The sequence below is a fragment of the Amblyomma americanum genome, chromosome 3 (genome assembly GCF_052857255.1).
Source record: "Amblyomma americanum isolate KBUSLIRL-KWMA chromosome 3, ASM5285725v1, whole genome shotgun sequence".
Lineage (NCBI taxonomy): Eukaryota > Metazoa > Arthropoda > Arachnida > Ixodida > Ixodidae > Amblyomma > Amblyomma americanum.
Genome location: NC_135499.1, coordinates 25711068 through 25737811, shown reverse-complemented (window position 1 = coordinate 25737811; position 26744 = coordinate 25711068). Strand labels below are relative to the sequence as shown.

Here is a 26744-nt window from a genome sequence, read left to right as displayed (position 1 = left end):
GAAGGTGGCCTAGATAGCCTTCGACTTCACTTGGGAACGAATAGAGCGAGAGCTGATAACTGCGTATTTGACAGGTTTCAACGCGCACAAAAGTTGTAGTCGCAACTTGACCTCGCTGAATAACAACAAAATCTGAAACACTTCGGCTATCATGGAGCACGTGACATCCCGATATAGCCGTCAGGGGGAAAAAGGGTGCCCGGACAACCTTCGCCTTCACGTCCCAGCAAACATAGCGAGATGTGATAACAGCTTATTTTACAGAATTCAATGCACACAAGTGCTCTGGTCGCAACTTGACTTCGATGAACAACACAAAATCTGAAGCACGTCGGCTATCATGGAGCACGTGGCATCCCGTTAAAACCTTCCCAGGGTGAAAGAGGGCATAGACACACTTCGCCTTCACGTCCTAACAAATAGAGGGAGAGCTGATACCTGCTTATTTCACAGGTTTCAATGCACACAAATGCTGTAGTCGCAACTTGCCTTAGATCAATAACACCAAATCTGAATACCTCGGCTATCATGGAGCAGGTGAGATCCCGTTACAGGCTTCCCAGGATAAGGTGCCTGGAAAACCTCCGCCTTCACTTGGCAACGAACAGAGCGAGCACTGATAACTGCTGTTTTCTCAGGATTTAATGTGCACAAGTTCTGTAGTCGCATCTTTGATCAATAACAACAAATCTGAAACACCCCGGCTGTCATGGAGCACGTGACATACCGTTACAGCCTTCCGAGGATAAAATGGCGCCTGGACAACCTTCGCCTTCACTTGACAACGAACAGAGCGAGAACTGATAACTCCTCCTTTCACAGATTTTATTGCACACAAGTTCTTTAGTCGCAACTTGATTTCGATCAACAACACCAAATCTAAAACTCCTAGGCAATCATGGAGCACGTGACAACCCGTTACTGCCTTCCCGGCGTAAACGAGTGCCTGGGCAACATTAGCCTTCACGTCCCAGCAAACAGAGCGAGAGCTGATATCTGCTGTTTTCAGAGGTTTCAACGCACACAAGTGCTGTAGTCGCAACTTGACTTCGATCAATAGCAGCAAATCTGAAACACCTCGGCTCTCATGGAGCGCGTGACATCCTTTTACAGCCTTCCCAAGAGAAAATGGCGCCTGACAACATAGACCTTCACTTCGCAGCGAACAGAGCGAGAGATGATGACTGCATATTTTGCAGGTTTCAACCCGCACAAGTGCTGAAGTCGCAACTTGACTTCGATCTATAACACCAAATCTCAAACATTTCGGCAATCATGGTGCACCTGACATCCCGTTACAGCCTTCCCAGGAGAAACCGGCGTCTTGACAACCTTCGCCTTCACTTAGCAGCAAACAGAGTGAGAGCCGATAACTGCCTATTTTCCATTTTTCAATGCGCACAAGTGCTGTGGTCGTAACTTGACTTCAATCAACTACACCAAATCTGAAACACCTCATCTATCATGGAGCATGTGACATCCCGTTACAGCATCCCAGCGTAAAAGGTTGCCTAGATAGCCTTCGACTTCACTTTGCAACGAATAGAAAGAGAGCTGATAACACTTTATTTCGCATGTTTCAATGCGCATGGGTGCTGTGGTCAAAACTTGACTTCGATCTACAACACCAAATCTTGAACACTTAAGCTATCATCGAGCACGTGTCATCCCGTTACAGCCTTCCCAGTGTAAAAGGAAGCCTAGACAACATTCGACTTCACTTGGGAACGACCAGAGCGAGAGCTGATAACTGCGTATTTGACAGGTTTCAACACGCACAGGTGGTGTGGGCGCAGTTTGTCTTCCAACATCTCAAACACCTCGGCTAATAATGGCGCACGTGACATCCAGTTACAGCCTTCCCAGGATAAATTGGCACCTGGACAACCATCGCCTTTTTTTGGCTGCGAAGAGTGCGAAATCTGATAACTGCTAAATTTTACAGGTTTCAGCGAGCACAAATGCTGTGTGCCGCAACTTGACTTCGATGAACAATACCAAATCTTGAATTAGAGAAAACCTAGCGCAAATCCATGCAATCAACAAGGGCGAACGACGACGAGACATAAGCGCTATACTCACAACTGAATTTTTATTGAAGCCAGGATGCAGCTTATATAGGGTGAAGCTTCAAGGAGAGAGAAGGGTGACAAGGAGGAGGATGTGAACAAAGGGAACATCGCTTCGCAGATAAGGGCAGGCAACCAAATATCACACAAGAAAAAGAAAAATTGCATACTAACTAAATCTAAACAGTTAAACTCTGAGGTAAAAAGAGATAAAGAAGGAGCACTGATGCACCTACAGCCAAATTTCTTTATGTAGAAAGCCTCCAGGCTAACACGCGCGGTCTTATCTATGCTCTCGCAAAGAATCTTCGTCTCATTCAAGCGCGCCTAGCGCCCGTCGCAGCTCATTACGTGCGAAACCAAATGTGCGTACTTATCTTTTAAGACTGAACAAATTCGGGCATGGTCCCCCAAACTCTCGTTGATGCAGCGGCCAGTCTGACTGGCATAAAACTTCCCACAAGTTAACAGGATAGCGTAGACCACTCCTACAGAACCCTTGATAAACGGAGTGTCATGCTTTATCTGGCAACCCCGCTTCCTAGAGTTGAAGATTCGGGGGCACAGCTTTTCCAGCTTGTTAGGAGCCGAAAAAACGACACTCACACCATACCTGTTGGCCACTTTCCTCAAGTTGTGCGAGGTATTGTGTACATAAGGCACAACCAGCGGCTTCTGTGTGCTGAAACGATCTTCTCCAGTATTTCATCGGGTTCCGTGCTTAATTTCTTGAAGGAGGGTCTCGCAAACAGCAACCAACACAGAGCAGGGGAACCCAGACACCGAAAGTCGGCTCATCTGATTGTGAAAGTTATCTCGCAACTGATGCGGGCACGATTTCTTAAGAGAAGACTCTAGGCAATGCAACGCTATTCCTCTTTTTAGTCTTGGAATGCTTAGAATCATAAGGTAAAATATCTTTTTTTGCATGCCAGTATCAGCCCCAGCAGACGCGTCTTTTCAGGAAGGTTTGTTTCAAATCTAAAAACTATAAAACAGACTCGGGAAGTTCATGCGTAAAACTGAGCCCAAGACCATGTTTTTCAAAAGCATTTAAAACTTCACCTACTGTAGAGGGGTAGGTAAAGGACGTCTGCATTTTTAAAACACTAAAAAATCGTTCACATACCTAAAAACCTTCAAAACCACCCTTTCCCTATAAAGGAGTTAATCTAAAGATATATTTCAAAGGGTAGAGGCCACGCAGGACTTTATGCACACACCGTTGCTCTGAAAAAAGGCAGATTGTCAAAATGTATAAAAGTAACACTTAGGTAAAACTGTAATACAGCGCTAAAATTATCAACCCGACAGTCCTGAAGAATTCCGGAAAGACACGTTGCCGTTTGCTTCTATGCATTTCTTTACAGCCAACAAAAGCTGGTCTTGAGGTACAGAGTAAAACAAATCTTGCACATCTACCGAAAACCCAAAGCCGATGTCCTCGGAACCTCGTAGGTACACAGCGACTACTGTGGAAATTTTTGTGAGAAAGGGGTCGTCCAAAACAAGTAATTTAAGATGTTTAAGATGTTAACAATTCAATTTAGGATGTTAACAAGATATTTAAGATGTTAAAAGCTGTGCCCCCGAAACTGCAACTCTAGGAAGCGGGGTTGTCAGATTTAGCATGACACTGCGTTTATCAAGTGTTCTGTAGGAGTGGTCTACGCTATCCCCTTTACTTGTGGGAAGTTTTATGCCGGTCAGACTGGGCGCTGTATCAACGAGCGTTTGGGGGACCATGCCCAAAATTTGTCAGTCTTAAAAGATAAGTACGCTCATTTGGTTTCGCACGTAATGAGCTGCGACGGGTGCGAGGCGCGTTTGAATGAGACGAAGATTCTGAGACGAAGACCGCGCGTGCTAGCCTGGAGGCTTTCTACATAAAGAAATTTGGCTGTAGGTGCATCAGTACTATTTCTTTATCTTTTTTTACCTGAGATTTGAACATTTAAATTTAGTTCTGATGTAATTTTCCTTTTTCTTTTGAGATTTTTGGCTGCCTGCTTGTTTCTGCGAAGCGATGTTGCCTTTGTTCACCTCCTCCTTCTTGTCACCCTTCTCTCCCCTTGAAGGTTCACCCTATATAAGCTGCATCCTGGCTTCATAAAAATTCAGTTGTGGGTATAGCGCTTGTGTCTCGTCGTCGTTCGTCCTTGTGGTTTGCATGGTTTTGGCGCTAGGTTTTCTCTAATTCAAGTATGCACCAACAAGCCCGAAAAGAGGTGTTAATGCAGTATCTTTCTTATACAGCGGGCCCTTTCTTTTGTGTTCCTCCTTCTTCTCGCCTAATCGACCCTTTATTGACGCACATCGTGGACGCAACATGCCGGAAAGACGGCACACTTTCTGCATCCGCATGGAGGTTGTGCCTGAAGAAGTAAGTGCTCTCTTCGGCCCTGTTAAACCATCGTGGGGACTGTGAAAAGAATTTGCAAATTAATGTGCTCAGAACTTTGGCGAAAAGTTGGTCCCTTCCATGATTGGCTGCGCATGGTGTGCTACCATGATCAACCCGATTGGCTCGCCGTGGAGAGGCATCGTGATCCAGCTGCTGTTGTGCTTGGGGAAGAAGACTGCACCAGACAAAAAGAGAAATGTTACAGTCCTGGGCGCCGTCTCTGTGCCTGACAACGTAATGCGGCTTCTTCAAAAAGGACCGAAGTACAGTTTGGAGCCTGGTGTTCAGCTACATTAACTCATCGCTGCGAAAAGGAAATTGGCCCTAAAGGTAAGAGATGGGGAGAACCAGGACCGGTGCCTCCTAGAGGGTGTGGACTGTTTGAGGAACTGTTCACCAAGCAGGCTTTCACTGTGACAGAGACGCAAGACCTGCCCGAATCTACTTTCGAGAATGTATGGACATGTTTCTGGCCATTCAGAAGGCCGCAGCGGAGCCTCCGGAGTGGCTCTCAAGACTAGAGCCACTCTGTACACTGCGTGAATTTTAAGTTGACGAAGCCAGACTCATGCTGGCTGACTTCGAGTCGGGTGTACATAGCGTTTGTCTTTTGTTGATTGTTTGTTATGTGCAATTTTCTGTGTCAAAGCCAGGCAATAAAGAAAAAAAAAAGCTGCGTAGGAGCACAGAGCCGCAGAATGATGAATGGTGTTGTTTCCTTTTTTAGCCAGAACAGCCTTAAGCTTGTTCAAGCTGTCAAAAAGACTGGGTTTGTTGTTTTGCCTGAGGAAATGTACGACCATAAAGCGCGTGCGGCTGTCAATAAGAACTTTGTACAGGTCAAGAAAAGTGCTGTTAGAGTGAAGACAAAATTCATTAACTCTTGCAAAGATTTAAATCTTCAAACTTTTGCCAAGGATATAAAAAGGAGCAGAGCTAATATCCTAAATGCTTTCTTTACAGCCAAGACCAACAAGCTAGAAATACCTTTCAAAACTATAGTCAGCGAAGAAGGTTCATGGCAAAAGAATGTCAGCTATTTATTGCAAAAACATCTTAAATTACTTGTTTTGGAAGACCCCTTTCTCACAAAAAATTCCACAATAGTCGCTGAGTACCAACAGAGCTCCGATGACATCGGCTTTGGGTTTTCGGTAGATTTGCAAGATTTGTTTCACTCTGTACCTCAAGACCGGCTTTTGTTGGCTGTAAAGGACGACATAGAAGGAAACGGCGATGTGTCCTTCCAGAATTCTTCTGGACTGTCGGTTGATAATTTTATCGCTCTACTACAGCTTTACCTAAGTGCTACTTTTATACATTTTTACAACCTGCCTTTTTTCAGCGCAACGGTGTGTGGATAGGGTCCTCCGTGTCCCCTATCCTTTGCGATATTTTTTAATAAAGGTGGATCAATCTTTAGATAAACTGTTTTATAGGGAAGGGGTGGTTTATAGGTTTTTAGGTATGTGAACGATTTTTTAGTTTTTTGAAAAAAGCTGACTTCCTTCCCCTACCCCTCTAGAGTAGGTGCAGTTTTAAATGCTTTTGACAAACATGGTCTTGGGCTCACTTTTACGCATGAACTTTCCGACACTAATGTTTTACAGTTTTTAGATTTGAAACTAACCTTCCTGGAAAGACACGTCTTCTGGGGCTATTACTCGCGTGAAAAAAAAAAGATATTTTTCCTTATGATTCTAAGCATTCCAAGACAGTAAAAAGAGCAATAGCGTCGCATTGCGTGGAGTCTTCTCTCAAGAAATTGTGCCCGCATCAGTTGCGAGATTGCTTTCACAATCAGATGAGCCGACTTTCGGTGGCTGGGTTCCCCTGCTCTGTGTTGGTTGCTGTTTGCGAGACCCTCCTTCAAGAACTTTAACACAGAACCCGAAGAAATACTGGAGAAGATCGTTTCAGCACACAGAAGCCGCTAGTTGTGCCTAATGTAAACAAGACCTCGCACAAATTGAGGAAAGTGGCCAACAGGTATGGCGTGAGTGTCGTTTTTTCGGCTCCTAACAAGCTGGATAAGCTGTGCTTCCGAATCTGCCACTCCAGGAAGCGGGGTTGCCAGATAAAGCACGACACTCCGTTTATCAAGTGTTCCGTAGGAGTGGTCTACGCTATCCCCTTAACTTGTGGGAAGTTTTATGCCGGTCAGACTAGCCGCTGCATCAACGAGCGTTCGGGGGACCGGGCCCGAAATTTGTCAGTCTTAAAAGATGATTACGCACATTTGGTTGCGCACGTAATGAGCTGCGACGGGTGCGAGGCGCGTTTGAATGAGACGAAGATTCTGAGACGAAGACCGCGCGTGCTAGCCTGGAGGCTTTCTACATAAAGAAATTTGGCTGTAGGTGCATCAGTACTATTTCTTTATCTTTTTTTATCTGAGATTTGAACATTTAAATTTAGTTCTGATGTAATTTTCTTTTTTCTTTGAGATTTTTGGCTGCCTGCTTGTTTCTGCGAAGCGATGTTGCCTTTGTTCACCTCCTCCTTCTTGTCACCCTTCTCTCCCCTTGAAGATTCACCCTATATAAGCTGCATCCTGGCTTCATAAAAATTCAGGTGTGGGTATAGCGCTTGTGTCTCGTCGTCGTTCGTCCTTGTGGTTTGCATGGCTTTGGCGCTAGGTTTTTTCTAAATCAAGTATGCACCAACTAGCCCAAAAAGAGGTGTTAATACCAAATCTGAAACACATCGGAAATCATGGAGCACATGACATCCCGTTACAGAGCTCCTAGGATAAAAGGGCGCCTGGACAGCCTTCGCCTTCTCTTTGCAGCAAACAGAGCGAGAGCTCATAACTGCTTAATAAAGCGAAAGCTTTACTTGACTATGTTGACAAGGCCGTGTCCTCCAATACGTGTACACAGCAGTTGTGGGAAACTCAGAAGAGGTAGCGTCAAACGAGTGGCTTAAATCGAAAGAGAATGATGTGAGGATGCTGCACTAGTGATGCAAAACTATTGATAGTCATGCATCTCTAGTGCATCATCCTGCACAAAACCCGGCTGCCACTGTCGGCGGTTACAAACGTTCTCCGCCCATACCTCCGAAGTGGCGCCCCTGCCCCAGCCGGTAAGTCGGAAGTCCTTCTTACGTAGCCTTCTATTTCCGAGGAATGCCTCGTTGATGTTTTGTAGCTAGCTGGCCCGCTCTATGTATTAATTGCAAGTGTAATAAATAGCATATGAGTGTTAACGCTTTGTCGTCCTTCCCTTTGATCCCTCGAGCATGCACCCCTCGGAGGTTAGCGAGCGGGAACGCTGCATCCGCGGAGTGGGAGTGCGGAGGGGGGGGGGAGGGGGGGGAGAATGACCCCAAACCATATTTCCACAATGTCTGCTTATGTACCAGAACTTATTCCATGAACATGCAGAGGACCATAAAGTATAGCATTTAGACTTTCGCAAAGCATTTGACACAGTGTCGCACAACTTACTTCTTTACAAACTAAGTAAACTTAATATTGATCATAATGTACTAAGGTGGATTGAGTGCTTTTTGTCTAACCGATTGCAGTATGTACACGCTAATGGCTTTAACTCGTCATCCATTCCTGTGACCTCCGGCGTCCCACAAGGTTCTGTCATAGGTCCTTTGCTGTTCCTTGTATATATTAATGACCTGCCTAACAATGTAACATCTTCAGTAGGACTCTTTGCGGACGATTGTGTCGTTTACCGCGAAATAAAAAATACGAATGACGTTGAATTACTTCAGGCTGACCTAACCACTATCTCTAACTGGTGTTCACAATGGCAAATGACTCTTAATACGACTAAATGCAAAGTAATGCGCTTTTCCCGTCGCGAAAATTCACGTCCCGTTGCCTACACTCTTTCTTCTTCCTTGCTAACACCCATGGAATCTTATAAATATCTCGGCGTCATTCTAACATCAGATATAACTTGGAAAGCACACGTCAGCTCTATCATAGCTTCCGCTAACCGCATGCTTGGATACCTTAAGCGCAATTTTTACTTAGCACCAACCCCTGTCAAGCTTCTTCTGTATAAGTCACTTGTGCGCTAAAAATTAGAATACGCTAACTCTGTATGGGACCCCTTCACTAACACACTCATCGACGCTCTAGAAGCTGTGCAGAATAGAGCAGCGCGTTTTATTGTGCGCAACTATGATCGTGCTTCCAGTGTCACAGAAATAAAAAATAGTTTATCGTTAACCCCTCTTGCTCTGCGCAGAAAAGTGTCCCGTCTGTGTCTGTTTTTTTAAAATTTACAGCATGAACTCTACTCTGAAAGAAGCATTGATCACAACATCAACGTATGTTTCATCTCGCATCGATCACTCACGGAAAGTTGGCGTTCCTCGTTGCCGGACAACATCCTGCATAAATTCCTTTATTCCAAAAACATCGTCGGAGTGGAACCACCTACCACCACATATTGTAGCTGCAAAGGACGTTGATGAGTTTAGGGCACTGTTGTCATTACATTATGGTTTACCATAGCCTCAGTTGGTTCACTTCGTTTTGTATATTGTGTATTTAGCCCTGTTCCTTTTTTTTTCGCGTGCACTTTGTTCTGTTAATAGCCTTCTGCCATCGTACCCGTTCAATGTTTCTACGAAGAGTGATGTTCTAGTTCATATCTTTGTGTTTACATGAAATGTTTTTTGACTGTTTTTGTGAATTTATTCGTTTTGGTGTTGGTATTCCTAAATATTGTATTGTTTCGCTTTTTGAATCATGTATTTTCTTGCAGCTAGCTTCTTTTTTTTTGTGGGCATGCCTATGTATGCGTTAACCCCCTTTTTGTAAGAGTTTCATTTTATATCTATGTACCACTCCCCTCAATAATGCCCTGTGGGCCATGAGGGTATCAGAAATAAAAAAATAAAAATAAGAAGAAGAAAATGAGCTTTCCAATTACCGCCCAGTGCCCTGTGCTACTAGACATTTAAAACGATTTAAAAATTTATCTGTAACATTTTTGTAATAAACATAATATACTGTCAGCACACCAGTCTTGCTTTCCTCAAAACATGTCCACGGAACCGGGTCATCTGACAGAGAAAGATTTCATGACCAACGGATTCGAAGAAAATTAAAATTAGGTATGTATATTCACTTTTCAAAAGCTTTCGACAGACTAAATCGCAGTACTGTGTTTAAATTAGAAAACTATGGTTTTTGATGCATTACCCTTGTACTGCTACCGCTAATTTTAACCACACAAAGCAGTGTGTTTCTGTCAATGAAGAACAGTATGCTCTACGGAGCGTAACACCATGTGTACCACAGGGCAGCGTCCTTAGGCCAGTGTTCTTCAATATATTACCAATATGAAACAGGTATGCGAAAATGTCTTTGTAAGCTGCACCGAAGATACCAGCTTTTTCATTCAACGAGATGACAACAGTTAACTCAAGAAATTAGGAAATAGTACCCTGAGAAAACTGTCAGTATGGAACAGAACTAATCCATTGGAAATAAACAATACAAGATGTTGAATTTGCGCCATCACAACAATATGGTAAACGTGATCTTAACCTCTAATTAGGGTCGGAAAGGAGAGAGAAAACAAAGAAAAAAATTCTCCTGACAGAATGCATTTCCTGTCACACATAAGTGCGAGCTCACTACTTTAAAATATAAATCTTACTTGAAGTATAATCGCATGCCTTTTGTACGCTTACGCAATTTTTAAAACCCACCCGAAGTAATAATATAGAGAAATAAGATAGGTATATATATATATATATACATTGTAATGACAGTGCGCGACCCTCGTCTTCATCTGTAAATATTCATCATCATCACGCATCTTCGTCTTCGGAGGAGTGGCCGCCATAACTGCGAGTGGCAAAAACAGCTCACTTCGTCCACAGTCTCTTAAGTGGTGGAGTCTCCGTCGCAACACTGCAGCTACGTTCCGGTCGTCACCTGGTCGGACCATCTCCAAAGATGAAAACCGTCGACCAACATCGCAGTAACGCTTTTGCTGGCCTTGCCGGTGCCTCAGAAGGTGTGCTTCCCCTTCCTGCTGATCCCTCCGCCCGCAGCCCTGACTCCAACGCACCTGCTGCCTCTCCGTCACCTGAACACCCGACATGGACCGTCACCACCCTTCTGCGCGAGCCTCCTACATTTGCGGGTCTCCGTGGTGATGACGTTGAGGACTGGTTCGACCAGTACAACCAATTAAGTGCCTACAATCGTTGGGACTCTTCCATGAAGCTCATTCACGTCTCATTCTATTTAACTGCCGTGGCCAAAACTTAACTCATCAATCACAAGGATGCTATCCCGCATTGGACCCACTTTACCTCGCAGCTTCGGCAAATTTTTGGAACTGTTGGTGCAAGCCCGGCCATCTACAAATAATGTTAGATGCGCGTGTCCAGCTTCCCGGCGAATCTTACGCGTCCTAGATTGAAGATGTATTAGGCCTGTGTCGACGAGTCAACTGTGCAATATCTGAGTATGATTGGGTCCGTCACATTCTTAAAGGCATCGGTTCATTTGCTTTTACCACGCTTGCGAGCCAAAATCCTACCTCAGTCAACGATATCCGCACCACATATCACCGTCTTAACGACCGCCAATCTCTTCGCTTGCAAGACGCCTGGGACCCCCGCCTTTCAACCGCTGTGCACTTGCGCTCTCACATTCGCTCCATCATCCGAGAGGAGCTGCACGGCTCCACCTCACCGCCGGTGGAATCCCATCAGCACCGGCCTCCGACCTCGCCATTGCGCGATCTCAGCAAGGACGAGCTCGCTTCCGTACCTCACCCCGTGGCACCCGAACCATCTGCACCCCTTTGTGTGCCCAAATATGCCCAGGTTGCTGCGTCTCCTGGTCCTCCCTTATATCCTTCACATTCGCCGCCCGTCCAGCAGACTGTCGGCTCCTTATCCCAGCGACCCGAAATGTATCCAGCAGTTTTGCGGCCGCCTCCGCCTCGTCCTATCTGCTAGTACTGTGGAATTCGTGGACACGTTGCTTGTGTTTGTCGTCGGCGTCAGCTCGACGAGCGTAACCAGTTTGGTCACTTCCGCATAAACGAAACCTACTCATCGTGTTGTTACCACCCTACTTTTGTCTCTAATGCTCCTCATCACGACGACACGTACTCATCGTATCCTTATTGGCCAACATTTCTCCCCAACGGTCTTCCCCGCTTCTCTCCGTCGCCCTCTCCAGACCACTCGTCGAACGTCCGGTCGTCGCGTCGCCACTACCCGTCACCGTACTGCCGCTCCTCATCGCCTCTACGTCCAGCCTCTCAGATCCCTGGTCGCCATACGGAAAACTAGATTGTGCAGTTTCCGGAGGTAAAGCTGCCCCACCCGCCCATCCATCAATTCCTCATCCGCCACCGTCGAACCTGTTAGCCATTGATGTTGAAGGCAGCATTGTAGAAGCATTGATTGATACCGGCGCCGCTGTTTCTGTCATCAGTTCTGCTTTGTGTTCCCATCTTCGCAAAGTGCGCCCTCCTTACTGCGGACTCTCTCTCCGTGCTGCAAATGAAAAATCAATGCATCCTTCCGGTCTGTGTACAGCACGCGTCACTATTAACGGCATCCTGCATCACATCGAGTTCGCTGTGCTTCCCTCCTGTGCTCACCCCCTCATCCTCGGCTGGGATTTCCTCCACTCCATGCAAGCTGTCATTACATGTTGCCCTTCTACTCTGCAAGTTGCTGAATCCGACCTTTCTGACGCTCCTGCAGTGCCTTCTCATCACTTAATCAAAACCGCAAGCCATGTACTTTATCCCGGCTCCGAAGATGTCCTCTCCGTTGCTTCTGCTCACGTAAATGCTGGGGAAGTTTTTGCCAAACACAATCCCCGTCTTCTCTCCAGGGGCACTATTCTTCTTGTCGCATTCCTTCTTCGCTTCGTCAATGGGACTGCCCTTCTGACTTCGTTCAATACTACGTCGGAGCCCATTTTTCTGCACGTAGGCACTAAAGTCGCTTCTGTGTCTACCGCTCAACCTGTCATCATTCTTTCCTCGCCCCCATCAAACTTCGCCCTTTCGTCCCATGCTTCTCCTGCAGCTATTTCGCTACTATCAGCAACGATCTCATGCCTGCTCTAAAAGCAGAATTGCTTGCCCTCTTGAACAAACATGCCGCTTCTTTTGATACCCAGTAAAAAATTATGAGCCAAACCTCGGCGGCTACGAATCGCATTCACACTGACGGTTGGCGCATCATTCGCCGCCACCCGCATCGCGCGTCTTTTAGTGAGCGCAAAATTATTCAAGATTATGTAACCGACATGCTCAAGCGCCACATCATACGCCCTTCTTCAAGTCCTTGGTCCTCACCAGTTGTGCTGGTACAAAAGAAGGATGGTTCAGTACGCTTTTGTGTCGACTATCGCGCCCTCAATAAGATCACTCGAAAGGACGTTTATCCACTTCCTCGGATTGACGACGCCCTCTAGTGTCTTCAAGGTGCTCAATGTTTCTCTAGTCTTGGCCTGAGATCCGGCTACTGGCAAATCCTCATGCATAAAGAGAACCAAGAGAAGACAGCTTTCGCCACATCAGATGGCTTATATGAATTTAACGTTATGCCATTCGGCTTGTGAAATGCTCCGGCCACGTTCGAACGCTTGATTGACGCCATACTCCGCAGGCTGAAATAGAAAACTTGTCTCTCCTACTTGGACGACATCGTAATTTTCTCGTCGACTTTTCGTGAGCCCCTCGCTCGCTTCGATGAAGTTCTAAGTGCACTTTCCGCGGCCGGACTTCAGTTAAACACAAAGAAATGTTACTTTGCTTCCACTTCTACCAAAGTTCTCGGACACGTCGTTAGTCGCATGGGCATAAGACCTGATCCTGACAAAGTTGCTGCAGTTCTGCATTTCCCCCGCGCAACACGGATTAAAGATTTGCGCAGTATTCTAGGACTGGCCTCATACTTTGTCGCTTCATCCGAAGTTTCGACTTCATCGCCGCATCTTTGCATAAGCTTCTTGGCGCCAGCACACCCTTCGTATGGTCTGAAGCCTGCGAGGCTGCCTTTACTTCTCTAAAGCCGGCTCTCACATCTGATCCGATATTGGCCCATTTTCATGACATTGCCTCGACGATTTTCCACACTGACGCCAGTGGACACGGCCTCGGTGCCGTTCTGTTGCAGCGCCAGCGCGCTTCGACTGAGAGCGTGATTGCTTACGCAAGTCGTATACCCTGACTGCAGCGGAGCAGAACTACACGATCACAGAGCAAGAGTGTCTTGCCGTTGTCTCTGCCCTTCAGAAATTTTGCCCCTATTTGTACGGCCGCCAATTCACCATTGTCACTGACCATCCTGCGCTGTGCTGGTTGTCGTCACAGAACTTGTCCGGGCCCCTCGGCCGCTGGATTCTCCGCCTCCAGGAGTATGATTTCACAGTCACCTACAAATCAGGAAACAAGCACAATGACGCCGATGCGCTCTCTCGTTGCCCTCTCGCCTCACTAAAACCTCTGTGCTCTCCTCCTGTTGCTTCATCGCTCCCAACTGCTAATTCCATGGCTACCAAAACCTTGACAGCCGCAGCCATTGATCTGGTGCCCGCTCTCGGCGCTCTCGCCTCACCACAGCGGGTCGACCATTACTGCCGGACTATAATCGATCGCCTGAGTGGTGCTATGCGGCCTCCAACTGCCGCCTCCGTCGCCAACTTAACTGTTTCAAGCTGGTTGACGGCACCCTTCTTTGGCACAATCATAGCCCCCTGGGTCACGCCTGAGTCCCTGTCATTCCCCGTTCTCTTCGCCGTGAAGTTTTGCAGTCGTTTCATGACGACCCCATGGCCGTACACTTAGGATTCGAGAAAACGTATGACTTTATCAAGCGTCGTCTCTTTTGGCCTGGCCTCGCATTCTCTGTCGCCAAAATATATTGCATCTTGCAGCCCTTGCCAACGCCGCAAACGCTCCACGTCTCCTCCTTCGGGCCTTCTACAGCCTCTTCCCTGTCCTTTCTCACCCTTCGAAGTCGTTGGGATCGACCTCTACGGTTCCTTACCACTGATGCCATCTGGCAACCGTTGGATCGTCACAGCCATCGACCACTTAACCTGGTACACTGAAACAGCCCCGGTTCCGTCTGGCTCTGCCTCCGAGATCGCCCATTTCTTCCTCAACGCCATGCTTCAGCGCCATGGAGCCCCACGTGTCCTTATGAGTGACCACGGCACATCATTCCTCTCCAGCGTCCTTCCCGAAGTTCTTCACGCTTCCAGGATCGTCCTTAAACAACTTCAGCCCATCACCCCCAGACCAATGGGCTCACCTAATGGTTTCATCGCACCCTGTCAGATATGCGGTCCATGTACAGTCTTTGTCAAAATTATACAGCCCAAGGGGTTTGTTTCCAAGCAGTGTAGTAGGGCTCTTAAGCACATTTTACAGGCTAAGCTTGCGAGGGTTGACGAGTTAAATTCCTTCCGCCTTCGTGAGATTAAGGTCCCTCAGTATGCAAGAGGCACCGCACTGCAGAGCTCAGAAGAAGACTCCTTGGGCCGTATCCTTTTGACAAAGACTGTGCATCCACCCCGACCACGCCTACTGGGACGCCATGCTCCCCTTTGTAAGCTTTGCCTACAATACTGCCGTGCAACGAACAACCAGCTTCTCCCCGTTTTTTCTTGTGTATGGCCGCCCCCCCCCCTACCTTCACTCTCGAAGCATCTTTCTTCTCTGCCCCTACAACCTCTTCCAGACTATCCTAAGGCGAATTTACTCCCCGCCTTGCCTCCTGTCGCACCATCGCCCGCCTGAACACTGACGCCTGTCAAGCCTCCCGGAAAAGCATTTATGACTTCAAACACCGTGCAGTGTCTTTCTTCCCTGGTGATGAAGTGTTGCTGTGGACTCCCGTGCGCACCCCCGGCTTGTGCGAAAAATTTTTCAGCCGCTTTATTTGTCCGTACACTGTACTCGAACAAACGTCCGCCGTGAACTACTGCGTTGCCCCTGTCCATCCTGCCAATGACCGACGTTGTCGCGGTGTACAGATTGTTCCCGTGTCGCGCTTAAACCCCTTCGCCCGTCGCCCTACTTCGCTCTAACGTGCTCCCGGGAGGTCGCTTTCGTCCGTAGGGGGAGAAAGTGTAAGCGCAGTGCGCGACCCTCGTCTTCACCTGTAAATTTTCATCATCATCACGCATCCTCGTTTTCGGAGGAGTGGCCGCCATAATTGCGAGCGGCAATAAAAGCTTGAGTTGAGTTGAGTGGTTGTAAACTACCGGTGGGATTAGCCTTGCAGTTGCTGCCGGCAATTGCTCCACCGTAGCAACACTTAAATAGAAATCACAGAAACACTGTCCGCAAAACCCCAAATAGACACTCCTGAGGTCACCATGTGGAGGCCAAATCCGTGTCCTGCAGGTAAAGTAGAAGAAGGCGAGAAGCATCCCTTCTACTCGACTGGCTCCCGCGCGGGAAAACAATGTCCTGAAGAGAACTGTGAGGAATTCCTGCCTTCTTGAGGGACCCGAATAACAAAGCCCGTTCCGCGTTGTACAAAGTACAGCACAAGAGGTAATGTTCTATGTCACCACACACACCACACGTTAAACACAATGGTGACAACGCTAGGCCAGTCTTATACATCCACGCCGGCGTACGAGCAGAACCCGTGCGAACGCGGTGCAGCAAAGTGGCTTGGTACCTTTTGAGAACCTTGGTCACACATGGCTGATGAGGAGAGGTCCACAAAGAACTGAAGTGGCACAACACCACATCTCTGAACATTTGCTTGACTTCATGAGGGACTCCATGTACTGGAATCCCGGAGAGAGCTGTATGGGCGAGGTTGTCTGCTATCTCGTTGCCTAAGACACCTATGTGCGAGGGCACCCATTGAAAACGTATAGAGAAGCCTTTGCTATGTAGATTCTGCACCAAACGTAGGGATCTAAGACTCAAGGCATCAGTGGGGAACCTGTACTCTAACCTTTAAAGGGCAGATTTTGAATCCGTAATTATGACAGTAGGTTGAGGCGTACAACACCGTAGCTTCTTTAGAGCTGCCTCAATGGCAACGCTTTCGGCCATTGTGGAGGACACGACTTTAGTAAAACGAACAGACCAATCATACTTCAAAGACGGAATATGAAAAGCAGCTGCACTAGATCCTCTGACCTTGTCCACAGAGCCGTCTGTAAAAATTTGAAGATGACTGGCATATTCGGTCTCAAGATGTTCCAGTACGAGCGAACGCATTGCCGCTAAAGGAGAATTCCGCTTAGCGCGAACGTGGGGAATTGTCAAGGAACAATCGAGGCTCGGAAAGGACCAAGGTGGCTTCAACGTCTTAGGTCGATCTCGAAGGTCGAGACCCAGAGAACGAAGAGTATTTAAAGCCAAGTACGCCCGGGACTCAGATCTCTTTCGAAGGCGCTGTAGAAGCGCTCTGCCGGCAACAGTCTCTCTGAGGCGGCCAATTTGCAGCAAAAGTCTCTGTGAAGCGGCTAGCCGAAAAGGTTTCGATTGAGACTCATACAGTACTGCATTGTTTGGAGCAGCCTGCGGAACGCCGAGAGCCCTCCTTAGTCCCATTCTGTGCAAACCCTCAAGGCGTTCCAGCTGCGATACCGAGGGGGAAATTAAAGGGAGCTCGTACATTATGCGACTTGTCACCAGGGCACCGTGAAGCCTGATCATTGAAGCAGGATGGTTTCCCCATTGCTCACTAGACACTCTACGAACCACATTGAGACGCGAAGATAGTGAAGCCACAATCGAGTCCACAGCTCGTCGCCACTGTAGACGTGAGTCAATAGTGACGCCCAAAAAACGTATGTGGTTAACCTGACGAAGGCAAGACTGATCAAGGTCTATGCTCAGCCGCGCATACCGTCGTCCCCTGCCTGGAAACAGGACGAAGCCAGATTTTTCCACCGAGAGAGTCAACCCAACACCTTGAAGGTAACTTTTAACTGAAAGCACGGCCTGTCGCGCTAATAGCGCTAAGCGTTTGTGTTGATATCCGGTTACCCAAAGACAAATGTCGTCTGCATATATCGACATATGGACATGCCTACAATGTTTTTGCACTTTTGCGGGAAGACCAGCCATGACAACATTAAAGAGCGTTGGGGACAGGACACTACCCTGAGGTACCCCTCGCGATACCGCCCTTTCGGAGCTCATTGTACTGCCTAACCGCACTCGAAGTTTACGATCACTGAGAAATGCGTGAATGAATCGCAGAAGATAGCCCTGTACGCCTATGACCTGCCGACTATTCAGTATTGAGCTCTGGAGGACGCTATCATAAGCCTTTGATACGTCTAGGAAAATAGCTAGTGTTGAAAGTCCAAAAGCACTCTGATGTTCAATGTGGCTTATCAAGTCCAGGACGCTATCTTGCGCGCTTAAACCTGTGCGGAATCCAGTCATGCATGTTGGTAGTGCCCTTCTATCCTCAAGCCACCAAGACAAACGCTTACTTGCCATCTTCTCCATGACCTTAGCCACACACGACGTCAGCGATACAGGACGATACGAGGCCGCGTCTTTCATCTCTTTGCTGGCCTTCAGCAGTGGGACTACACAAGCCACCTTCCATGAAGGGGGAACGTCACCAGACTCCCAAACTCGATTGAGATAGTTTAGGAGCATCTTCCGGTGTTCCAGAGGCAGGTTATGTAACATTTGATTGGTAATGCCATCAGGACCTGGTGCACAGCGACGCCGCAGGCTGCGGAGTGCTGTCTGCAGTTCTCGAAGTGTGAACGGGGCGTCCATAACAGACGGAGACGTAGCAGGCAGAGCGCAGGGATGAATGCCTGGGCTGGAATTTACAAATGCATCCGCAAATTCCTCTGCCAAGCACACGAGATGTTTCTGCGTGCGCAATGCAAGCGCCTCGAAAGGTTTACTCGGACGAGAGCCACCAGCAAGACTGCCAACGACACGCCAAATTCTCGTTATCGGTGAGAAAACAGTCAAAATAGCGCAAAAGGATGCCCACTGGGACCTACAGAGCTTGTTCGCATGACGTCTAATGGCAGAGTTGAGCCTGTTGAAAGTTGTCTTCAAGGCTCTGTCGTCCTTCTTCCGCAACAGTTGTCGCTCCGCCCTTCTGCGCGCTGCGCAGAGGTTCCTGAGTTTTAAATCCGGAGTCGGAAAATGATCAGGTAGCTTGAGCGCCGTGCCAGCAGCCATCTTAGCATAAATCATTTTGTCTGTCACATCACCGGAAACACAGGCTAAGTGCTCCCTGTATTTGTCCCAATTAACAACATGGCAAATTTTAGGACCACGAAGATGGAAGTCGGCAGTAAACACAAATATCGGGTAGTGATCACTTCCCATTCGGTCAGCTCTAGTTGACCACTGCACACGGACGTCAGGTGAATGTAAGGTTAGGTCTATAGATGTGGGTGAGGTTGGAGGCCGAAAGAAAGTGGGACTTCCGTCATTGGCCACGCACAGGTCCAAACTGTCGATGACTTCTACAAGTTGGCGTCCGCGAGGATCTGTGTTCCTGTCACCCCAGGCAGGGTGGTGGGCGTTGAAGTCACCGCAGATGATTCTGGGTGCCGGGCAGCGGTCACAAAGGTGCTGGAGGAACAAAACCATATCGACCTTCTTCTGCGGGGACACGTATACTGATGCAATGGACAGAGTTCGGAAAGCGAGCCGAATCCTCACAGCCACTACCTCAATACTGTCGCTGCAAAGATCGGTGACGTTCAAAGCCACATGAGGAATCTTCCTACGTATGTAAAGGGCGGCACTTCCTTCGGGAAAAGATTTTATGCTGCAATTCTTGTGGGCGACGTATCCCGGCAAAGACCTCCCGCTTGGCAAGCTAGCCTCCGAGAGGGCCAGTACTGGAACACAGGTCTCTTTCAAAAACAATTTTTGTTCTGCTAATCGACTTATAATCCCAGCGCAGTTCCATTGCATGATAAACGGCACTTTTCTAGGGTTTTTAGTTGCAACAGGTTGAAGAAAACTAGCCATCTAGGAGTTGAAGTTCTCTGCGAAGGCGGTGATCCAGGCCTCAAAGGAAAGCACCAGCTGTATAAAGTTCTTCAAAGTGCCAGGCTGCATCGCTTGGCTAAATGAACGCAGGACAACAAACAAAACGCGTAGAAGGTCGGAGAGATTCCGGCTTTTGAGCTCCTTATTTTGCTGCACGCACTGGCGCACCACTTCGACAAAAGACGGGGACTTGGACCCACTCTTGGCCACGGTAGCTGGTGTCTGCATCTCCATGTGGTCGAGTCTTGCTGTGATCTGGTCGCTGAGGAACATGGACACTTTTAGCAGAAGCAGATCGAGCAGCCAGCTCACCCTCGGAGGCCGTTGCCGACTTGCTCGGATCAGGTCGTGCTGCGACGTCGCTTGCTACCACGTCCCGAGCTTCCGATTCGTGCGCAGGGAACTCTTCACTTCCATGTATCGGCTTCTCAGTAGGTTGTGGTTTGGGGCCACTAATGAAGGACTTGCGACGGTGTAAGGCGCTTACACGGATTGTGCAGCCACTGAAACTCGCTGGATGGTCACCTCCACAATTAGCGCAAGCAAAATCTGCCTCGCACTCTTTGTAATCATGGCCACCACCACACCGCTTGCAACGTTGATCTTTGTTGCAAACTCTCGCTACATGTCCAAAGCGTTGGCACCTGAAGCACCGGGGAGGAGTTTCAACGAACTCGTGGACTGTAGGTTTGGTGAAACCAAGGTCAATTATTCCAGGGCGCTCGGTGTGTGGAGCAAACGTTAGCACAATAGAATTTGTAGGCTTCGCTGCCCATTGTTGTTCTCCAGGCTCCACCCGGCGCATTAACCGTCGCACGTGCAGAACTCCTTGCGGTTTCAAGTAGTCAAGAAGGGCACTTTCCGAATACCACACTGATACTCCCCTTATAACACATGTGTTAGTCATGTAGGAGTGTGGCAACCGGGCTTGAACACGTATGCCACCGATCTGAGAGCACCGCAGAAGAATGTCTACTTGCTCTTCCGTTGAGATATCTAGATGAAGAGCCCCTTGCGTTGTGAAGCGACTGCGAATCGGAGCAGATCCCAGTAGTACTTTAATATCTTCAAACAGCCTGATAGGGTTCCACTCTCTGAAGACAACACCTTTCTCTTTTGGCTGGACTATCACTGGGATGCCGACTGTCCGGTGCTTCCGATGACTCACCACTTTGAAGCCATCGTTGTCCATTTCCGCCATGTCAGCCACTTCCTCGTCAGAGGCGACGATAGTTGAGTCGTCCCCACTGAGCGATGATGACGCACTGCACTGCTGGACGTTCCTGATGACCGGCAGATCCCCGCCATGTGATGCCATGGCCGCCTCCGCCCCACTGGGCCCCTTCGGATGGCGCTGTCTCTTTAAGGATACCGGCGCCGGAGCTGCCGTACCCTTCCCGTAGGGACAGTACCGCCTTAAAGACGCGGCCGTCTTCCAAGGACAGAAATAACCTAGTTAATAACTAGAAAACAAGGCGAAATTACTGAGCTGAGGTGACAACAGATGGAGCAGCGTCGTCTTCCTCTTCCTCGCTTCGTCCAGTCTCGCAAGTGTGCGTGCGTGCGTGCGTGCGCGCGCGCTCGCGTGTGTGTGTGCGTGTGCGTGTGTGCGTGCGTGTGTGTGTGCGTGTGTGGAAATGGGCTTCAACTAATGCAAAAACCCTGAAATGAAGTTGCGGAATACAGTGACCCAAAATTTTGAAAACAGATCTGTAAATTCACTTGAGAGAAAGTAAAGATAATTGTTATTTTTGCTTTCAAAAATACGCAACATCGACATTTTTGCGCTAAGATCTCTATATAGACCACGTTAGAACACAAGGAAACAAATGAATGGGTTAAACAACGGACGCGATTCCCCGAAGAACTCACTCCTCGGTTGGGAGTTGCTCCCTGGTCGCCTCGCTGCTGGCAACATGAGCAGTGTCCTCGTCGCGGCCACTCCTGGACTCTGTGGGCACCACCTGCAGCTACGCACGGCCAACTCTGGTCAGCAGAGATTGTAGCCGTCGGGACTGGGCGGCAGTAGCACTGCTTCGCGTCTTTTAAGCTTTACCTGACTGCCTTGCTTAGTGGAGCCAATGGTTGACAATGCTGTGAAACCCTGTGCAGGAGGAGAAAGAACTTGTTTACATGGTTGACATAGCAAGCAGATACGCTTAGATAAACTGAGTATATTAAAGAACTTCGGATGTGAAGTGGGCTCCTCGCGCCGTTTAAAATGACAATGAAGAAAACGTGCCCAGAATGGTATTGGGAACTTAATTTATGGAATTTTTTTCTTGATTCTTTTCATTTATTTTTCCCCCATCTTCGCTAGCTCGTTTTCTTCCACACCAACACCTTTTCGTTCCACCCTATCGTTGTTTTTTTTTTAACTCGTCCTACACAGTACTACACTGCTCGCCACGCCATTCGGTGGCCGTCTTGCTGGCACTTTCCTACCCTCGCCAAAGATGTTCTCTTGTACTTTTGGCTACCAAGACGCAAAGCTGGGCTAGTTGGTATGTCATCATTAATTAAACGACTAGCTCATATACCTAGGACACAGACATAGAAAAAGACAAGACGAGCGCTAAACATCAACTCGTCCCGTCTTCTTCTGTGTCTGTGTTCTAATTTTATTTATTTATTTATTTATTTATTTATTTATTTATTTATTTATTGCAATACCTTCAGGGCCCCAGTGGGGAGTTACAGAAGGGAGTGGATAAAAAAGTAAATAACAATGCAGCAAAATGAAAACAAAAAGTAAGTGGTAAATGTAATGTAATACAGCAAGGAATGAAAAAACGTAAGCTTTAACAAAATACAAATCAGATTACGTAAGAAAACAGCCTAGTCAAACACATAGTTTTCCGCGGCATTTTTGAATAAACAGGTGTCAGAAATGTCGGCAACCAATGTGGGCAGGTGGTTCCAATCGCTCGCCGTCTTGGGTATAAACGAGTTAAAATATGCATTGCTTCGGCAGTTTGGAATGCCTACCTTGTGGCGATGATCCGTGCGAGGTGATATGAACGATGGTTCAAATAGAAGATCCAGCTTTAGCTGATGATTGGGATAGTAAATCTTGTGAAAAGTTAGTATTCGCGCGAGTTTTCTACGAAGGGAAAGGCTAGGAAGGTTCAAAGTATTTTTCATTGTAGTTACACTAGCAGTGCGGGAGAAATTAGACAAAATAAATTGGGCGCTACGATTCTGTACTGACTCTAACTGATTAGTAAGAGTTTCAAGTCCCGGGTCCCACACAGAGCACGCATATTCTAATTTCGATCTAACTAAGGTTTTGTAGGGTAGAAGTTTTAAAGAAGATGGAGCCATGGAAAAATTACGACGCAAGTAGCCAAGCATGCGGTTAGCATTGTTAACAATATAATCAACATGTGCCTGCCATGAAAGGTTAGCAGTTATATGAACCTCTAAATATTTATATGTGGTAACTTGCTTAAGGAGAGAACCTGAAATATTGTAGGGAATAAGATTTTCGTTAGCAGACCGGTGTGAAATACGCATGACCTTACACTTGCTAGTATTCAGTCTCATGAGCCAAATATTACACCAACTAGATACCTTATTTAGGTCACTTTGAAGTAAGGATGAGTCTGAAGCGGATTTGATTACTCGATAAATAACGCAATCATCTGCGAAAAGCCTAATTGTGGAGTTAATAGAAATTGGTAGATCGTTAATGTATATTAGAAACAATAGCGGCCCGAGCACGGAACCTTGAGGCACGCCGGAGGTAACAGAGCATGGTGAGGAATCAGCGTTATTTGCAGTGACGAATTGAGTTCTGTTACGCAAAAAACTCTCGATCCATGAAAGAATGTTTGGGTCGATGTTTAGTTTGCCGAGCTTAAAACAAAGTAGTTGGTGATTAACAAGATCGAACGCTTTCTGAAAATCTAAAAATACACAGTGAATGAAAAATCCCTTGTCTAATGCATCAAATAAATCATGGGTGAAGGAAATGAGTTGCGTTTCACAAGAAAATTATTGACGAAAGCCATGCTGATGAGGGAAAAAAACGAATGATTTTCTAGAAATTCAACCAGATTAGAATAAATGACATGTTCAAACAGTTTACACGGGACACTCGTTAATGATATGGGTCTGTAATTAAGAGCACAATGAGCATCACCAGACTTGAATATTGGTACCACCTTACCCACCTTCCAGTCCCCGGGTAGCTTTCCTGAATTCAAAGATTGCGAAAACAGTGCACACAAGTAAATGGAAGAATAACCACTTGTATTCTTTAAAAATTTAGAATTTATGTCGTCGATTCCCGAAGACGAAGAAATATTGAGATTATTAATTAGACTTCTATACCAAGACTGTCAAACACAATTGGGTCCATTAATGGATTCTGCACAGGCTGAAAAGAGGGCAGAGAAACAGATGATTGCTGTAAAAGAGTATTTGAGAAGGCGTCGTTTAGCACTTGAGAGCATTCTGATGAAGGAATGGCTGCGCCACTTCTATCGTTCAGAGCTATTGCTTTATGCTTGGGACCAGAAATGATGTTCCAAAATTTTTTGGCATTTTCAATCAACAAAAACGGAAGCGTACTATGGAAGAAAGCCTGCTTGGCGTTTCTTAAGGCTTTTCGATACTCAGATGTTATGGCACGATACACATCCCAGTGATCAGGGCAACCGGTGGTTTTCGCTCTACGATAAACTCGTTTTTTTTACTTAAAAGGCATTTTAATGCGGCAGTGAACCACGGTGAACGTTGCTTGCCTGATATGACGCGTAAAGGTATGTGTTTTTGGACGAGAAAATGAACTTTTTCTTTTAAAAGGCGCCAGTTCGTTTCTACAGTACGGTTATAAAAGTTTGACATGCACTCTCCTAAGAATATTTCGAGTTCAGCGTTAATCGACGGAAAATTTGCCTTTGAATAAACTCTGATATATTTGGGATTGGGTCGCACACATGTGCTAGTATCTTTAAGGTCAAACTGGATGAAGGAGTGGTCACTGAGGCCTGGTAGAAATGCCAATGAATGAACTAGCTCAGGAAGCGTAGTTAGAACAAGATCAAGAATGTTAGCGCTAGTAGTGGTGATACGGGTTGGCTGGGTAATGAGCTGAGAAAAATTGAAGTCAGTGCACAGATTTATGAAGCCAATCGTGTCAGGTGACGAATCCAGAGTGGAAGGGAGCGCGCCAGACCAAATTATTTTTGGCGTGTTGAAATCGCCAAGTAAAAAGATTGGCGAAGAAGGAAACCTAACTAAAATGCGATTGAGCACATCATGAAGTTCACTACAGAAAGGCGATGGAGCATTTGGAGAGCGATAGCATGCGCAGAAGATTACGTCTCGATGATTAATGCGTATGGAGGCGCATACAATTTCTAGTGAAGAAACAAGTGACACGTGTGAAGAATGCAGATGATCAGCGACCGCCATCAGAACACCGCCTCCTATTCTGTCTCCCCGGTCACATCGATAAGTAATGAAATCCTTTTCACAGTTTAGTATTTCATCATTAGAAATCTTTGAATTCAGCCAGGTTCCGGTGAGGACCAGAATGTCTGCATCGCACGTGTCGATGATAGTACACAGATCATCACGCTTGTTAACAACACTACGAATATTAGAGAACAAAACACATATGTCATTTGGAAGCTCATGACCACGAGCAGGTAGCTACGCGGTAGAAAGATCGGCAGGCAAGGCACTACTATCAGGGCTGCGTGGGGATGCTTGGTTATTGATATGATATTCACAGATGCTATCTGATGCCGAAATGTAGATGTAACACTTATTCTTTATGAACAATTTGTTCAGACGAATAGCGTACTTCTCTCCACTTGCTTGTCCAAAGCCAAAAGGTTTTTACGTGCGTTGCGAGTTGACAAGCAGAAATCTTCCGTAACCTTTATCCCAGCATTTTTAATTTTACTTCGGTCAGTAAAAACGGCTTCTCGGATCTTAAAATTCGTAAACTTGACTATGACAGGACGGCATTTGTCATTCGAAAATTTACCCAGCCGATGCGCGCGTGCTATGGCCTCGCTGGGTAGCTCAAGGTCCATTTCAGAAAGAAGCTTTTCACGCACGAGCTTTTCAGATTCATCCCATGTTTCGTTTTGCGTGTCAGGGAGGCCGTGAAAAAGTATATTATCGCGTCCTGACCTGTCTTCGAGGTCGTTGAGTCGTTTATGAAACGCCTCTGCTTCATTCTGTACAGCCTCAGACACTTCCTGGGTAATGTCAAAGGCGCTGGAGGCTTGCGAGGCAGCTACTTTTTCTTCGACGGCAACAAGCCTATCGTTCATACTGGCCATCTGACGCTCAAGCTTTGCTTGTGTTTGCCGAACTTCATTGAGCTGGGAGAGTATTTCGCTATGGTTCTTGTCAATTTTTTCGTTTAAAGATTTTAACAGAGTGACTACGTCATCATTGGACTGGCTAGAATCTTTTTTAAGGGGCCCTGGGTTCTGTTCAATGTCGCCACCTAAGACAAATAATTTCAGCACATATACACATTCGCAGACAATGCACATGAATACGCTTGGGCATGGCACAAGCAGCAGGTTGACACTACTTGTGCGTTTACAGTGCAAAGAAGGACATGAACTGGCCTGCACCAAGAAACAGAAGAACATTGGTCGTTGCTGCATTGCTGCTGCTGTTCCATGCCCACTGAAGGCGCTCGGTGATTGCCAGTGCTAAATGGGCGCGATACACTTGATGACTGTGACGATGGGGCTTGCGCGGCCAAAGGTGCAGACCACTTGAAGGCGATGGCTTCTTCCGGTGGCGTCGGGCAACATTCGCTCATTCGTAGCGAGTCGGGCTTGAACTGTACAGGCAGCCGAAGAGGCGATACGGGGCGCTCAGTCGATGTCAGGCAGGGAACGTGCTGCCGGTCGCTCGAGACAAGACTAAGGCCGCTCCAAGATAGCATCTGCACCAAGAAACAGAACAACATTGGTCGTTGCTGCATTGCTGCTGCTGTTCCATGCCCACTGAAGGCGCTCGGTGATTGCCAGTGCTTAAATGGGCGCGATACACTTGATGACTGTGACGATGGGGCTTGCGCAGCCAAAGCTGCAGACCACTTGAAGGCGATGGCTTCTTCCGGTGGCGTCGGGCAACATTCGCTCATTCGTAGCGAGTCGGGCTTGAACTGTACAGGCAGCCGAAGAGGCGATACGGGGCGCTCAGTCGATGTCAGGCAGGGAACGTGCTGCCGGTCGCTCGAGTCATGACTATAAGGCCGCTCCAAGATTTAGCATCTGCACCAAGAAACAGAAGAACATTGGTCGT

General features: G+C 47.2%; 1 protein-coding gene across 3 annotated transcripts in view; it reads right to left on the bottom strand.

Annotated features, from left to right (window-relative positions):
• Positions 1–26744, bottom strand: part of LOC144122900 (uncharacterized) — a 183105-nt gene that overhangs the window by 130621 nt on the left and 25740 nt on the right. For 2 of the 3 annotated variants that reach the window (XM_077655872.1, XM_077655869.1), the window contains exons 3-4: positions 21514–21561; positions 21330–21427 (exon numbers count right to left, since the gene is read on the bottom strand). In XM_077655872.1, coding sequence (XP_077511998.1) covers positions 21330–21427; positions 21514–21561 — 146 coding nt within the window. The remainder of the gene's footprint in view (positions 1–21329; positions 21428–21513; positions 21562–26744) is intronic. The other variant, XM_077655870.1, reaches the window with a different exon arrangement.